The sequence below is a fragment of the Podarcis pityusensis genome (genome assembly GCF_964106645.2).
Source record: "Podarcis pityusensis genome assembly, chromosome: 15".
In the NCBI taxonomy this organism is placed as follows: Eukaryota; Metazoa; Chordata; class Lepidosauria; order Squamata; family Lacertidae; genus Podarcis; species Podarcis pityusensis.
The window spans coordinates 29457075-29473207 of NC_138040.1; the positions used below are offsets into that span (position 1 = coordinate 29457075).

The window sequence follows — 16133 nt, forward strand, 5'->3', positions numbered from 1 at the left end:
TTCTCTTCACCCACATTCACACATTTTATAGCTCAAGCAAGTAAACCGCTATTAAGTGAAGGGTTACAGAGATGTTAGTGCTGAACATTATTTACATCTTCAATCCACCTCCCCAGGAAAATAACTCTTCCAGTTCCAGAATCCAGTCAGTTTAGTTCCACGCTGTATATCTTTGATGAGGGCAACACAGGCTTACTAGAGATCCTCCTCATACAGAGCTTGGAACACAAGAGGCACCAGGAGAAAGTTGGAGCGGAGAGCTCGTTTTCATCACACAGTCTTACAGGAGACCACTGCTAATGCTGAAACACCAGACTTTTAACCAGGAGACTTAACCAGCAGGCTGTAAGGCTTGGAGAAGCAGGCCTGGCTTTAGTCGGGCAAAATAATAACAATAAACAAGCCAGAGTTCCCTTGGTCTCTCTCTCTGTTTTCTAAGCCAGCTACACAGCCCTCCTGGTCTTCAGTCAGATCCTACCCTCTTTTGGGTCACAGTGCACTAGAAAGAGAGGCTGATTGCATCACTCATTTGGAGACCCAAGGTCAGGGGACTGAAGGACACCCACCCACCACCATCTAAGTGCTCCGTTTTGTGTGTATCAGCAGCTCACGCTGCAAGCCCGCATCAAGTACTGCAGCAGATTTGCCCGGAGGAAGGTCTGTGATGAGGGTGAGCTTGTTGAAAACGCCTCGGCCAAAATAATCCGCAACCACAGAAAAGCTGTCATTGGAGCATTTCATCTGTAAGATGGAACAAACAAAAGCTTCACTTTTGGGGGTGTTTGGGGTGGGAGATTCTATCATTTACTATACATTTTGGAAAATGGTTTGCCTCTATATGTTCGGCCACCTCTTGAGATATCACTGTCAAACTGAGCACGATGGTTCCAGTGGTGGGGCAATAGACTTCGTTGCTGTTTGGGCACAGACGCCATTTTGAACCAAGATGGTGGACCGAAACATGACTTTGGCATGTCCTCACCCAACATCCAGAGTTATGGGTTCAAACACAAATTACACTATGCATTTAAAACAACACAGTATTCCCCCCCCCCAAAAAAAAAAATCCCAGGCAGGGCCGGGCACTCCCCACCAGTTGGATATAAAGTGTCATAATAAACCAGACTGGAAATCTAGCTAGGCAGCCAGGGAGCCCCACCTGGTGCTGGAACTGGTCATGCAAGTCCCGCTTCTGCTCTTGAGCGCGGATCATGTCCATGACTTTGCGGTTCTCTGGCAAGCAGGTGGGACACTCCGACCCACTCTCCGAGTAGCTCTCAAAGCAGTGCTGGTGGAAGGAGTGGCCACACAGAAAGTGAACTGAGGGCAGCTCCAAGGCACTGGTGCAAATGCTGCACTTGGTCTTCTGGAAGATCTTGGGACTGAGAAAAGGAAACACACAAGGGAAGGGCAAGGAAGAGAGATGGCTTTCAGGGACACACACATGCGCAGAAGTAACAGCAACACATTCCTGTGATGCCCACATTGCATTTGGGCATCAAGCTTCTCCCCTGCCCCTGGATTCCAGGATTGCTACAGCAGCTGTAAGTAAAGCGCAGCTGTACTCTGGAAGACTGGCAGATGAATGAAGTCTCCTTTGGAGTCCCTTCCCGATCCATCTCAATCCCTTCCAAGGAACCACCTGGACTTGTTCATCACACTGCACCACCAAACAGAGCACAATGGGCAGAAGGCAGGAAAGTGGCATGTGGTGATGTCTTGCTCCCTCTGGAGGCCACGTCTTATGGAGGTCAGACAGGCCCAGCAACATGGACTGCGTCTACCTGCTTTTGAGCTCCTCGATCTCCTTGCGGATCCGCTTAGTCTCCTCCCGGTACTTCTGAATCCTCTGCTCGTCCTGCTCGATCTGGCGGCTCTGCTTCTGCAGCTTGCTGACCAGGTAATCCTTGATGACTGACAGGGTGGCTGTGGAGTTGTGAGCCAGAGTCTGCACAACTGGACAGAGGGGGCAATCCATCAGCACAGGGAAGTAGAGGGAGTGGGGCAATTTATAGTACAGCTGGGTGAGCACAAATCTACCTTGTCCCTTCAAACCACAGGGGAGGGGCCCTTCAGCATTCTCTGTCCCATTCCAAAACACTTCAGACCCTTTAAAGGTCAAGATTCAGACAGCAGAGGGCAATTTAAATGTTATCCATTGATAATGGGGGGAACAGAAAAACAAATAAACCTTCAGCCGTAAGCATCACTGGCGTCAAGAGTAAGAGCAGCATTGTGACGTTAACATATGAGAGAGTGCTGGAGGTGAAATAGTTAAACAGGCTGCCCAGTCAGGACCCAGGGGGGTGGAGTCAGTGGGACTATAAAACCAGCTCTGGGAGGGGCAAAGGGGAGAGTTCCTTGGGGAGTCCTTGGGTGGGTGGTTGGAGTGGGAGTGAATTGGGCTAGAGTTGTGGGTTAGAGTTAGTGTAGCGAAATAGGCTGAGTAAGGAATAGTTAGGGGCTAGGCAGACAAGTAAATATCTGAGAGGTGGTTTAGTGTGTGAGGGCAGGTAGCGAAAGTTATAGGTCTGGATAGGCACCCCATGAATGTAATTGACAGATACTGTTTATGAAACCACACGCTTGTTAAACTGCAATAAATAAACAAAAGTTTATGTTTCAATTTAACCCTGACTGGACTCAGTATTGTCCCAGGTAGGGCCTGGGTGGTGGCAGCGAGAAATAAAGTGGTGGCACAGGGATCAATAGATGGTGAAACATCCGGGGACCATTGATAAAGGGTGGATCAGAAAAACAAATAAACCTTCAGCCAAAAGCATCACTGGTGTCAAGAGTAAGAGCAGCATCTGTCCTCCATAGGGTCTTGGAAGGCAGGTCATTCTCATAAAGGGAGAGGCTGAAGGGAGCTCTGGATTTAACTAGCAGCTCTTTTGCTTGAGAGACTGGTTTTAATTCCCAGCTCCATCCACCCCAGAAGCTTCCCAAAGTCAAGCCTCTCAAGGAGACAGCCTCAGCCACCCCCACCACCCGGCCTGGAAGTGGAACCTCCCTCACCCAGCAGGGGCGGCATGAGATTCTTGGTCTCAATGTGCTTGAGCACAGCTGTGATGTACTCTTTGCAGTCCTCCTCCTTGTGGGCGAAGTAGCCGAGGGCTTGTTCCCAAAGGCAGGCCTCCTGGTCTCCATACAGCTCACAGACTTCCACCACCTTCTTGTACTGCTCGTTCTGCATGTGGTAGTGCATGATCTGCTGGAAACTGGGGAAGGAAGGGAGAAGAGGGCTCTTTCCACCAGGAGGCCACATATAATGCCCTTGAGCCCACCTGCTGCTCTCCAAACCTTCCTTAGCTACATAGTCTGGGCACAGATCAACCAGGTCCAAACCCTGCACATAGGCTGCAAAGCCTGGTCTACAATATCCGGCACCCTCCTCATTGGGGAAGCTCCAGAAACCCTCTTCCAACCCCCACAAAGAGTAGGAGGCTGCTGGTGCCTCTAGACTCACAGCTTGCCCTGTTCGTAGAGGTACAGGACACCATCCTTGAAGTTGTGCATCTGGCACAGGACCAAAGCCTTATCGAAGACACTCCGAAACTTCCCACTCTTCAGCAAGGAAATGGCTTCGTTGTGCAGCCTCTCTTTGACCTACACGGAGCCCAAAGCCAAGAAAACATCAAGCTAATAAGCAGAGCTCTGCAGCAAACGGATCAGGCCAAAGGAGGCCCATCCGGTCCAGTATCCTGTTTTTACGGTGGCCAACCAGATGGCATAATGCAAGGAGAGCTAAATGCAACAGAAGCACTTTCCTGCTCTTGCCCACCAATTCTGGAGAGAGCATGCAACCATCAGGAATAATAGCATTGCCCTCCGTGAATGTGTCTAATCCTTTTTTGAAGCCATTCAAGTTGGTGATCATCACTAAATCATGTGGGAGTGGATTCCGTATTTTGTGTTCCATCTTCCCGTTTCTCTGCCCTGAATCTCCCACTATTCAGCTTTGCCGGATAACCCCAGGATCAAGAATTAAGAGATGGGCAAGGGACAGGGGTGGCTACGCTTCATTTCAAGAGTCTGATCCAGACACACACCTCCAAGCAACTGTTCTGGCACTGCCCCAATAACCCTCCAACTTTGGCAGAAAATAATAATGAAACAGACATACTGCTGTGTGGTGGGTGGGCCCTAATTGGGTGTTTGTGTGGGTGCAAACTGTCCTGTTCCTGGTCATCCAACTGGTCATTTGGTGTACAGAGAGGAAAAGATAATCTCCACTTCGCAGTTTTCTGCATAGATCAGCTGTGTTTGTGTGTGCAGGCAACAGTATGTGATAGTATCTGGTGAGCACCCACCCCTGGAACGCAGTTCCTTGCCCCCTGTGAAGGTTGACCAAGGTTCAATGTGGCACTCAGGCCAAAAGATGGGTTAGCCACCTGTGTCACAGGCACCTTGAACCAGAGCCCCATAAATTGAGGTTTTCTCTCTTGCCAGCCAGATTTTCACCAGACAGGTCACCCAAGACCTTGCTGCCAATGGCTTCCACCAGTCAACCTCCCCTGGGCACAACTAGAAATTTGACCCCAAGCGGATGGAGGACTGACCTGTGGATCCTGCTCATGCGCCCAGTTCTGGAGGCGGAGCTCCAGCAGTGTGTCGTACACGCCCTGTGGAGAGTCTGGCTGCACTTCTGACATGTGCTCTAGGAAGGCCTTCAGCTCCCGGGAGTTGTTGGCAAAAATGGGAATGAACTCATCAGGATTTGCCTATATTACAAAGAGAGAAGAGAATGGGGAAAGGCAGGCAGTAGCCAGTCTAGATGGAACATTCTGTGTCTCAGTTCTCCTGGCAGAGCCTTCTGCAGCCCCAAATGTCCCAGAGCAACCCCCACAAAACATGTGGGGAACCTTTGGCTCTCCAGACGTCGCTGAACTACAACTCCCACCAGCCCCAGCAAGCAAATGGCCAGAGATGATGGGAGCTGTAGTTCAGCAACACCTGGAGGGTCAGTGACTCCCCACACCTGCCCTACAAGGAGCCTAGCAAAGACTGGCTGGTGCTCAGGACACAGCAAGTATCAGCAAGTGCTATTGCAATAAACCCGGTATGAGGTATGTGTGTGTGTTTGTATGGGGAAGAATGGCTTATCTGAACAGCAACCAGACAAGCAAAAACTCTGCAAGCCACACTGGTCTGAGCCCTTTGCTGCCTCCCAGAGGTTGTTCAACATTCCTGCCTTCCAACCAGTTCAGTCGGTAGAGCATGAGGCTCTTAATCTCAGGGTTGCGGGTTTGAACCCCACTTTGGGCAACACGGGTTGGACAAGATGACCCTAATGGTCCCTTCCAACTCTACAGTTCTATGACTCTGTTTGTCCCCCACAATACCCTGCAGGCTATCACCACTGAGCCTGCTTGCCCAGACTGTATTTTACACTTAGCATTTTGTTCACTTAATGCCTATTACTCCTCATCCCCCTGCTCTCCTTGGTGAGCACCACCCTCAGCTGCACAAGCAACGGGCAGCAACACACATACACACACACCACCCCGAATCCAGCCGATACCTTCCTCCCTTCCAGTGCTCCAGGACCCTCACGATCCCCCACCGGCTGGTAGTTCGTGCACAGGACCTTCAGGAGCTCAGTGGTCTCATTCGGGACGTGATGCATGAGGATCTTGCCGTACCGCTTCATGTTGCTCTCGGCCTGCTCAAAGGGCAGCTTCCCAATGTAACGCAGGGCTTCCTGGTAGTTCTGCACAAGAGAAGGTCAGGTGATAGAAGAGAGAGGTTGCTTTGGAGCCAACGCGTTGGCCTTCTGCCTGCACGCAGAAGAGCTTTCCCAAACTGGGTGCCCTCTGCATGTTTTGCAGGACAACTCTCCTCAGTCCTAGCCAGCACAACAGCTGTGTTATGATGGGGGCTGATGGGAACTGTAGTCCAAAACACACACGGGTGGGGAGGGACCCACTTGAGGAAAACTGCTGCAGAACCATCACACATGGAAAGTTTGTGAAACAAGTGTGCCAGCTCTGCCCCTCTCACCACTGTTCCTGTGGGTCCTCCGCATGCCACATGCTGGATGCTGCATGCTGGGTCCTCCGCATGCTGGATGCTGACCTTGCAAAGCAGGGAGCCTCCTGCACTCAAGGAAACTCTCCAATGCATTTTAGAACCCTGACTTCTGCGTTTGAAAGTGCACAGGGATCCTCAACAAGTACAAGAAGCTCAGAGCTTCAGACAGTTGGCCTCCAACTTGGGGGAGGGCAACGGGAATGAAAATGAGGGGGGCAGAGCTAGCACTCCCATCCCCATGCCCCCCTCCCCCAGTAATTATTCTACATGCTGATAGGACACCTGAAGAGGGCTTCTGACACAAGCATGGATAATACTCCCAGGGCAAGACAGGCTGAGCAAACTTCAGAAGCAGACCCCAGTTCCCCTGTATCTTGGGGTTAGAACTAAGTATTTAAAGAACTACCTATAGTGAGATGAAAACGCGAGCAGGACTTGAAATATGAGCAACAGTGTTCATTATTAAGATAAATAGGTTAAAATGGATGTACAGTCATACCTTGGTTGCCAAACGCCTTGGAACTCGTACGTTTCGGCTCCCAAACGATCAAAAACCAGAAGTGAGTGTTCCGGTTTCCGAACAATTTTCAGAAGCCGAACATCCGGTGCGGCTTCCAACTGGCTGCAGGAACTACCTGTAGCCAATCAGAAGCCACACTTTGGTTTCTGAACGTTTTGGAAGTCGAACGGACTTCAGGAATAGATTCCATTCGACTTCCAAGGTATGACTGTATTGGATAGTATATGTGAAATTTGCAGCATTCAAGGGTAAATGTGGATACCATGGAAGGGGAGGATGAGAAGTCAATGGATAATATAATTTACGGTCTGTGTTAAAGGTTTTTGTCTGTCTGTTTTTTGTGAAAAATCAATAAATAATAATAATAAGGAAAAAGAAGTAAGCAGCGGACAGTCCTGCCTTTTTTTCTCCACGGCAACAAGTCACACAGATCCTCTTGCAAAAGGGAGCACAGGAGCAGCTGCCCCACTTAATGTAAAAATCATAGCAAGTCCTTTTAAACTCGCTGCTGCAGCCTTGAGACCCCAAAACATTTTAACAACTAAGGAAGTGTTTGTAACAGGCCAAGTGAAAGACCCACGGGAGCAAGCAAGTTACCCACCCTTACGCTAATCTAACGCCTCTTTGTCTGCCATGTGGGAAAACAGATGTACACGGTCCCAAACTGTGGACACTACTATCCCCATTGCAAAAAAGGGAGAACGTAGAGAAACACAGTCGTCACACCCCCCCCCCCCTCCCGAGCCAAAGCACCTCTCAGGTTTCTACAGCATCCAGATGCATTGCAAGAAGTCAGCTTTAAAAGCTGGAAGTGAAGCTCAGCATCAGGCAGGCAGTTTGGTCTCACCTTGATATCCTCCAGCTGGATCTTGAGGTACCACTCGTGGTGCGCATGCTTCTCAGCTAGGTACACGGCGTGGGAGTAGCAGCCTGCCTGACGCAGAACCTTGATGGCTGTCTCCACATCAAAGTGCACCTCGCTCTCACTGGTCTGTGTGGGGGAGGACAAAGCAAAGAAGACATTCAGAAGGGGCACGTCTACTGAGAAAGAGGAATGCCTCTGTATGTCTCCCATGAAACTGTAACATATTATGCCTGGAGCCAGAAGCAAAAGACAAAGAGAAGGCCTCTGCATCTTCCCTCCTATGAGGTTAAAAAGAAATAAGCTGCTCTTCCTGCAAAGGGAATACTTCTGATCCTTCTCAACTCCAGGACTGGAGGAAAGCGCCCACCCAACCTCAAGCAGCCACATGAAGGGTCCTTCAATTACCCGGAAGGCTCTCTCAATCTCTGCACTGGGAATGTGGAGCAGGCAGGCACCAAAAGTTGGAGGATGGCTGCTCAAGCACACAAGCCCATTGAGGCATAATGCGGAAGGAGGAGCCAGCGCGCCAGGGCATCCACACCCTTCCCTGTTGTACCTTAATGAACTCCTCAAGCTTGGATATGTCTTTCAGCTTGGTGTAGCAATTCAGCAGCAGTGTCGTGTGGTCTGCGTTGGCCAATGACTGCAGGTGGAGCGTCTGTAAGTACGCAGTCAGGTTGTGTATCCTCTGAGCATCCAAGAACTTGCGGATGACATAGGATGGCTCTAGTTTCCCAATGGTACTAGGGAGAAAGAGGACCCTATGAGGACCCTATTCCAGGTAGGCAAAAGCCAAGAGAGAAGATGAGAAAGTGTGCGCGTAACCCCAACCTCGGATCTGGTTCTACAGAGGATCAGAAGGTGCAGCCACAATTTCCAACACAAGTAGGACACAGGGAGAGGTGGCAGCTTGGAGTGTCGAATTAATTGGGGAGAGTGGAAATCAAGTGGGTGGAAATCAAAACTTGCAATTCTCACAATTTGTAGCTGGAAACTTATCTTGGTCTGCCCCTCACATTGCCAAAGGTAGTGCAATCTGCTGATAAGCACCTCGCAATCTGAAAAGCCAGGAGCAACCACAGATAGATAGGCATCCCCTGTATACTATCTCAGTAAATAAATCCCAGTCCACTGGGATCCAGAGAGCCAAACTCCATTTGGACGCGTCAGAGGTCACTAGGGCTCTGTGTGTTTGCAAACCACATTTGGGTGGATTTAGTTCCCATCTCATGATGGTTTCCCTGGTGAGGCAATTCAGAAAAGAAGCCAGCAAGAAGGTGGCAGGTCGGCCAGATTAAAAATCCAGATTTGTGGCACCCAGATAGCAAGGCCTCTGGTCTTTCTTCTCACTCCAACATGGCTGTAATGAAGAGGGAGGGCCAAAACTCCCCTGTGCCGCCTACCGAATATATTGCTGAATGGCGCCATCGTGGTTTCCCTTGTTATACAGATGGTCTCCATACTGGCGAAAGATCTCAGACAAGCCGTCACTATCCAGGTGGTGGCTCCTGGCCAGGTGAATGGCCATTTCAAAGAGGTTCTTCCTGAAGAGCATCTGTTGGAAGAGAAGTGCTTGCTTGCTTACAAACGTTGATGGGATCAACAGGGTTTTAAGGGTTATCTTGACTATTCATAACTATTGTTCCATGGGGAGCTGCTGAATTACTGGGGTCCTCAAGTATGGAATGCATACTGATGTATTGTTTTGTGAATGCATAACGACATGCATTTGCAACTTTCGTAATTCTAAGAGAAGAAACAAGGGGCTCTAGGCCACAGCTGCTCCTTCCCTCTGTGCCACATGGCACAGATGCTAGTTCAGAGTCACTTCCAGCCCCTTACTCAGGCTCCCTACGGAGAAACAGCAGACCACACCAACCTCCCATAAACTGGAGCCCTCCAAATGGTTGGGGCTACAGCTCCCCATCAGCCCCAGGCAGCACAGGTGTATGATGCTGGGACTAATGGCATTTGCAGTCCAAACGGTCTGGTGTAGGGCAACGTCTGGGCTTTGAGCTGCAGGCAGCTGTGAATAAGCTTTGCACCTCAGAACCCCACTAACCACAGAGGAGGAAGAAGCGACCAAGGTCCCTTGCCTCAAGCTTGGTTTGCGTGTCCTTCTCCTGCAGTGCATGGAGCTTCCCATCTCTGGTCAGCACATAGAGGCACCCCCACTCCGCCAGGACATCCACCACGTCGTCAAAGACAGAGCTGTATGCGATGAACTTGTTGCCCAAGTCATAAATATTCAGGATCTGCTTGTCAGAGTTTTGTGGATCACTCCCAGCAAATTCCGATCTAGAGTACAGAGGAGCAAAGAGTGAGGGACAGCCTCAGAGATAGTCTTTTAACTTTCACTCACAGGTCAGGAGTTCCCTTTTGTGCACTGGATGAAAGAATGGTCCACACTCACAGCCTCAGAGAGTCTCAAACTGCTTACTTAACATTTCCAGACAAACGTTAAAGTCAGCTGGCAGAGCCCTCTGTGAGTACCTGATGAATCTAAAAAACTAATGACCAAGCTTTTGCATTCCAATGCATAAACTGCACCTGCCTCCTATTTCTCCCCCACGATATGTACGTCAACCTAACTATTTCTGAGCCTTGGATAGCACAACATATTGCCTTGCTGCAAAGTAGGGTTTCCCTACCCAACCCCAACCCCCGCATTCAGCCATTTGGACCTTTCATGACAGTCATCACATTCTCAAGATTACTTGTACATATCCCACTCAGCATAGTCAGAAAATCCAAGATCTGATAGGAAGCTGGAAAGGAAAGCTGGATTTAACACTGCCTTCAAATAGGGATTGGAAGGCCAAAAAGAAATCCCATGCAACACACAATAGCTTTCTACTGCTCTCTCCTACAGAAGAGTACCTAACCAGAAGCAATAAATAATTTCACAGCAACCACCTTTATCCAGATCCCACACCCTGAGTTTTTAAGAGGTCAAAGGAAAACAATTCAAGTTATTCTGTCTTGCAGTTCTGTCTTACTTTGGAGAAGGCTTCCGTTCCTTGGAAACAATGACAAGGTAGCCCCGATACCAGTGGGCTATCAGCTTCTGGCCTTCAAAGGCAAAGCAGGGCCCACGCTCATCTGGCTGGTACAGATATACGCATTCATCTCCTGCCACAATGAATTGGAGGTCCTGGGAGGGATCGCTGAGTGTGCAGCAGCGCAGCCCACAGCCACGTGTGTCCAATTCTAGCTTCGGATAGTCCTTCACTGAAAGCGTGTAACACTGCAAAGTCCACAAGGAGGAGGACACAATGAAGCTTGGAAAGCCACAAGAACAGCTCAGAAACTGGGATGGAGCAGGGCATAACACACACACCCCGCCTGGTGGTCAACCAAACATCTTACCTGGATGTTCTCTGTGGTGGCAACAAACAGATGTGTTGTTTTGCCAGACTGACGGAAGGCAAGGCCTGTAATTGGGTAACTGCCTTCATGAAGGATCTGACTTTTGCTGTGCCGATCTCTCGTGATGTCCCCTTTAGTGAGCACAACACTCCCATCTGTAAAGCCTACAGCAGAAATGGGAAAGGGTGAATGCTGCATTCCAAGAGAATGGGGAAAAGCAGGCATTCTCTGCCATCGGAAGACATCAGGTAAGTCCACCAAATGGAAAGCTGAATTAGATTAATATGAAACGACGAAGGAGTACTCTCCCCAAAACAAAGTAGATCAATTTCTGCAAGATCAATTTCTCCTTTATGATTTTATGTCTGTAACTCACAGCAGCAATTTCATTTCCACTTACCAATGGCCATGAAGTTGAGATTCTCATGGACTGTGAGGCAGGACACAACTGTAGGCTTGTTGCCTGGTATTGCAGGGAAAATCCTGGTGCACAGAGGATTCCCACCGTCACGCTTCTCTAGATTCCAGACTTTGACCTACAAGTTATTATAGGGGGCTTGTTGAGGAAAACCACCACAAATTGGACCGATTCCCTTTTTATCTAAAAGTGCTACTGTGCATATAAGATGCACATTTCCCCCTTTCTCCAGTCAAACTCTGGGACCAGGAGTGCAGACATAGTTGCTGTGGAAAGAAAGGATCCACATTTACTCTTCTAGCAGAAAGTCACTGCAGGGCAAATAGGCAGAAGGAGCAAGACACCCTTCTTTTGATCAGGCTTAAGCCAAATACAGTGGTACCTCTGGCTGCGAACGGAATCCGTTCCGGAGGCCCGTTCGCAACATGAAAAGAGCGTAACCCGCAGCAGTGCATCTGCTCATGGCAGGTTGCAATTTGCCGCTTCTGTGCATGACGTCATTTTGCGCTTTTGTGCATGGGCGAGTGGCGAAACCCGGAAGTAACCCTTTCCGGTACTTCCGGGTCGCCGCAGGAAATAACATGAAGCAGACGTAACATGAGGTATGACTGTATGCACAAGTCAGAAAAATACAAAAAAGCCAAAATTCCTGAACACCTGAGTTAAAGGCTTAGATGACAAACAAATATTTAAAATTTCTAGATTCCAGCAGCAATGTTTTGAAGAACTGGTGGCCCACACTTATCTCAGCCTTGTCATCACAGAAGACGCCTCCTTCCCTACAACTAATCTCGCAAAAGCTTTCCATCAAACAGAAAACCAAGTCTGGCTTCCCTCAAACCAACTTACCAAAGGGTTAATGCCTTCTTCATCCTCCCCAACTGAAGCCAAGATGCTGTGCTGCTTCAACTGGTAGAGATGTGTCACTCTCAGCTTATAAGCTTGGAAGCTGCTGAGCTCAAGGTTGCGCAGCAGGAACCATATCTGCCCTTCCATATGTAGGTCTGAGTTAAGGAGTCCTCCCCATAAGAGAGCAGAAGGCCCAAAAGGCTCAGTGGTTCGCTTCTAAAATCTTTTATCGCATTACGTTTATATCCCATCTTTCTTCCATGATGGAACTCAAATTGTTTCCGTAGCTGCCTCCCACCCAGACACTGAACAAGACCTGCATATCTGAGCTGGGTCAAAGGTTGGTGGTGAAGCACCTGCTTTGCATATAAAGGATTCTAGATTCAATCCCTAGAACCTCCAAGTAGGTAAAGGCTTCTACTTTCTGTCTGTTGGTCATCGTAGACTCAAGAGTGCCTACCTAACCTGTGGTTGCCCAGATGTTGCTGGACTTTTAACTGCCGTCAGTTTGGGCAATGGCCATGGTCAGCAGCAAGGGTGACAACTCAGTCACCACGATGTAGGGCCAATGCTTTCATCAGGCATCGCCTTATGTTCTTAACATGAATAAACCCACGGGGCGGAGAGGAGGAATGCCTTCAGACTTTGGCAGAAGGCGAGCCATGGCTCCAGCTTACCCAAAACTCATGTCCGCTGACCGAGACAAAAGCCCTGCCCAGGCAAACTGGTTGAGGGAAAAAGAGCACTCCACACACGCTCAGAGGCACCCTGCCCGCCCCCCGCGACACCACTAACAGCAAGGATATCCCCGAAAACGAGACTGCCCCGGCCCGAGTCGCAGACCGTGATGCCTGGCGGCAACAGCACGGGCTTCCCATCAGGCTCCGTCAGGACATCGCGGTCGAAGAAGGCGAAGCGGCGCCACTGCAGGTAGGCCGCCATCTTGACAGGTAGGCCCAACTCCGGAGGAGAGTCATGTGACCATGCCGCTTCCGCGTTGCCGCTGCTCTTAGCGCTGGGGCTGCTGGGATTTGTAGTTCGCCGGGTCTCTAAACCCCCCCCGCCCTAGTGCGCAAGCGCAGAGAAGACCCGCAGCCCTTGCGCCGCTGCCCCCTTGTTTCCACGCGGCGGTATTGCAGGCATCCCCGCTGAGCCCGCAGGCCGAGGGCGGGTGACTGTGACTGTCTGGCGGGCCGGCACAGATCAGAGAGGTGCTGGGGGTGGCCAAAGGAGAGCGCGCAGTCTGCACGTGCTCAGGAGCTCTCCGGTCAGGCCCGTCGCTGCCACCGCCACGCTAGGAAGCCCCGCCCCTCGGCCAATGATTGCGGCCGCTGCGCCGGGCGCCGGAGACGTGGCCCAATGGGGAGCGCTCGAGGGGAGCCGCCGGGCCAATGAGCTCGCGCCGCGTCCGGCTCCGGGGAGGGAAGGAGGGCGGAGCGCAGCTTTCGCAAGCCAGGGAGTCCGGGAGACCGGCCGGCCGAGGGGAGAGAGAGAGAGAGAGGGGCAGCCGGAGCGGGAGGGAGAGAGTCCGCGGAGTCCGAGCCGAGAGCGAGCGGGCAGGGAGCCCCCGGAGCGAGCGGTTGGCGTGCCGGGCCGAAGACAGCGGCGTCCCCCTTAGAGGCGCCCGGGGGTCGGCCTCTTCCGCGTGGGGGTGGGGGAACCTCTGGGTCTCCAGGTGAACCTTGGCGCCGGGCCTCGCCGCCGTTCCGGGTCTGTCGGAGGAAAGTGCCCTCCCTGCCTCGTCTTTGTTTCCACATCGGGGTTGGGCGGCCCTCGATCGTCAGGATGGCTCCAGCACGCGTGTGGCTTCTGCTGCCCCTCCTCCTGCTGGCTTCCCTGCCTGCGCACTTGGGTAGGTGCCTCTCCCGCCCCCGTGGAAGGACCTGGGAAAGATCTTGGTGGTTTTGCAAGTTGCCGAAGAATCAGGCTTGCTAAGCGGAGTTGGGCAGGAGCGAGCCCTTTGGTCGCATGGTTGCATCCGACTCGCCTCAGAATCATAGAATGGTGGTGTTGGAAGGAACCACTAGGATCATCTAGTCCAGGGTTTCCCAAACTTGGATCGCCAGCTGATATTGGACTTCCAACTCCCATCATCCCTATCCTTTAGGACCAGTGGTCAGGGGTGTGGGAACTGTAGTCCAAAGACACCTGGAGACCCAAATTTGGGGAACCCTGATAAAGCCCAACCACCTGCAATGCAGGAATCTCTTGCCCAGCATGGGGCTCGAAACCACAACGACTGAGCTGACTGTCTGAAAAGCTAACGTGTATCCTGTAGGTGGGCGGGACGAAACTGACCAGCAGGAAGGGCCGAGTGATCCTTGGATGCTTCTGTGCACACCTTGAGGTAGCCCTTAGGTGACAGTCTGTCATGTCCCTGAGAGTGAAAGCATTTCCATTTTAGCTGGTGTTGGACTCATTATGAACTATTGGAATGCAGAAACTGGCTGTGGGACCTGATGGAGACAACTTTTCTAAAGGATGTTGCTGATGCTGCACTACATTTACTTATTTATTTGGTGGTGGCATGTTTCATTTGCCACCTCCTGTAGAAAATGTGTGTCAACATTTAAGCCTTACAAAATGTGTTGCATAAAGAAAGAGGAACCAGCTGTACGTTCTTGCATATCTTTTTTTTACCAGTTTAGTTCTTGAAAAGAGGCACTTTCAGTGATGTAAATGATAGCCCATTTTAGGTTCAGAGACCATATTAGGAGAGGTGTTGATTATGGCAGGCATTGCTATAATTTGCAGGGAGCTTTTGGGGCCCCTGGATATTAGATTTATTGGTATTGATATGGGGTCCATTGGCAAGAATAATAGCTCCTTGTTTTTGTAGGCATCCAGCAGAGGTTCAGTTTTTTTATTCAGACCTATGCCATAACTTGTGTTTACCAAAACTAACTTTAAAGTAAATAGAGAGCCATTTTTCAAAATAAAATTGATAATGTTGTAACCCTTTTTTCTTGGATTTTGACGTCAGATATTTATCTGCCATTTGTAACCTCTAGGCTAGGCTACTAAGTATTTGGCATGGGGGGCACTATCCTTGGAGATTTCATAAGTATCAGCTAGTGCAGAATGGGGCAGGCTGTTGAGTTATCAGGAACATGTTAGCGACTTGTGTGCCATTGGCTCCACCTCCAGGTAGCCTTCTATTGCAGGATTCACAATTCAACCTGGATGGCGTTTGAGCCTGTGTTTGAGGATCTTAGTGGTTTGGGCCCAATGTGTCTTAGAGGCCAGGTGCCCTTTAAAACCAGTTCAGGGCCTCCCTTGGCTATGCTGTCAGTGCCACATGTCCATAAGGCACATATTGACTACCTTGAAGTCTGTTTGGAAACCCCCATTCATACTGTTAGATAGCTATGTTGGACTGGGCATTATTTATTGTATTATGCTTCTGTGATGCCAACCACAGTAGCTCGCAGTCCATTTTCAGGTCCAGTTCAAGTGCTGTTTTTCACCTTCAAAACCCTTCATGTCTTATGGCTGGACTATTTAAAGGACTGAGTACTTCCCTAGTACTCATTAATTCCATAAATTAATATATTCATTGGAGGGTCTCCTGTAGGTGCCCCCATATCTATGGTGAAGCAAGTAGCTACCAGAGAGAAGGCCTTCTGGGTGGGTCTCTGGAATCTAGTTTATTTTTCTTTTAGTAGCAGGAAAGATGCCTCCTAATTTCCATGTAGACATAGTTTTAATTCTTCTGGTTGTTTTATTATGCTCTTACTACTTTGTAGCTTTTAGCTTTATAATTTTATTTGCATTTTGATTGTGTGTTTGTTTTTTCTATTTACTTTCTATAAACCTCCCTGGGAATATGGTTGAAGGATGCTTAAAAAATACTTAGCGATAAAGAGATGTTTTGAGATGTTTCGCTACAAATGAGATGCTTTGGATGATACAGTACTGTGAAACTTTCTTCTGGTGGAGTCCTCCGGGTGTGCTGTAACACATCTGTGTTTAGACTGGCTTTTTGATTCAGCTAAGCATTAGAAATTGGAAGGAGGCTGGGCTGGAGGGTATTGTCTGAGGTTCTTCCTGGAAGAAAGTACATTTGACACAATACTTTT

The 16133-nt window shown here is 49.8% G+C and overlaps 2 protein-coding genes across 3 annotated transcripts in view; one reads left to right on the forward strand and one right to left on the reverse strand.

The window, feature by feature from the left end:
- VPS11 (VPS11 core subunit of CORVET and HOPS complexes) lies at positions 1-12996 on the reverse strand (the record flags this gene model as incomplete). Its single annotated transcript, XM_080983426.1, has 16 exons — positions 1-741; positions 1160-1382; positions 1785-1956; positions 3019-3221; positions 3470-3609; positions 4563-4724; positions 5525-5713; positions 7401-7544; positions 7975-8161; positions 8822-8973; positions 9515-9716; positions 10418-10665; positions 10788-10951; positions 11188-11323; positions 12055-12199; positions 12857-12996. 16 exons carry the CDS (start codon positions 12994-12996, stop codon positions 577-579), a joined length of 2772 nt encoding a protein of 923 aa, XP_080839552.1. The 3' UTR covers positions 1-576.
- The window catches only part of HYOU1 (hypoxia up-regulated 1), an 18115-nt gene continuing 14900 nt past the window's right edge, over positions 12919-16133 (forward strand). Inside the window, exon 1 of one of the 2 annotated variants that reach the window (XM_080983419.1) lies at positions 12919-13004. Coding sequence is in view for 1 of the 2 variants with exons in the window: in XM_080983420.1 (XP_080839546.1) it covers positions 13840-13906 (67 nt within the window). In the remaining variant the exon portion in view is untranslated. Of the gene's footprint in view, positions 13005-13485; positions 13907-16133 lie in introns of those variants that run through there. The other variant, XM_080983420.1, reaches the window with a different exon arrangement.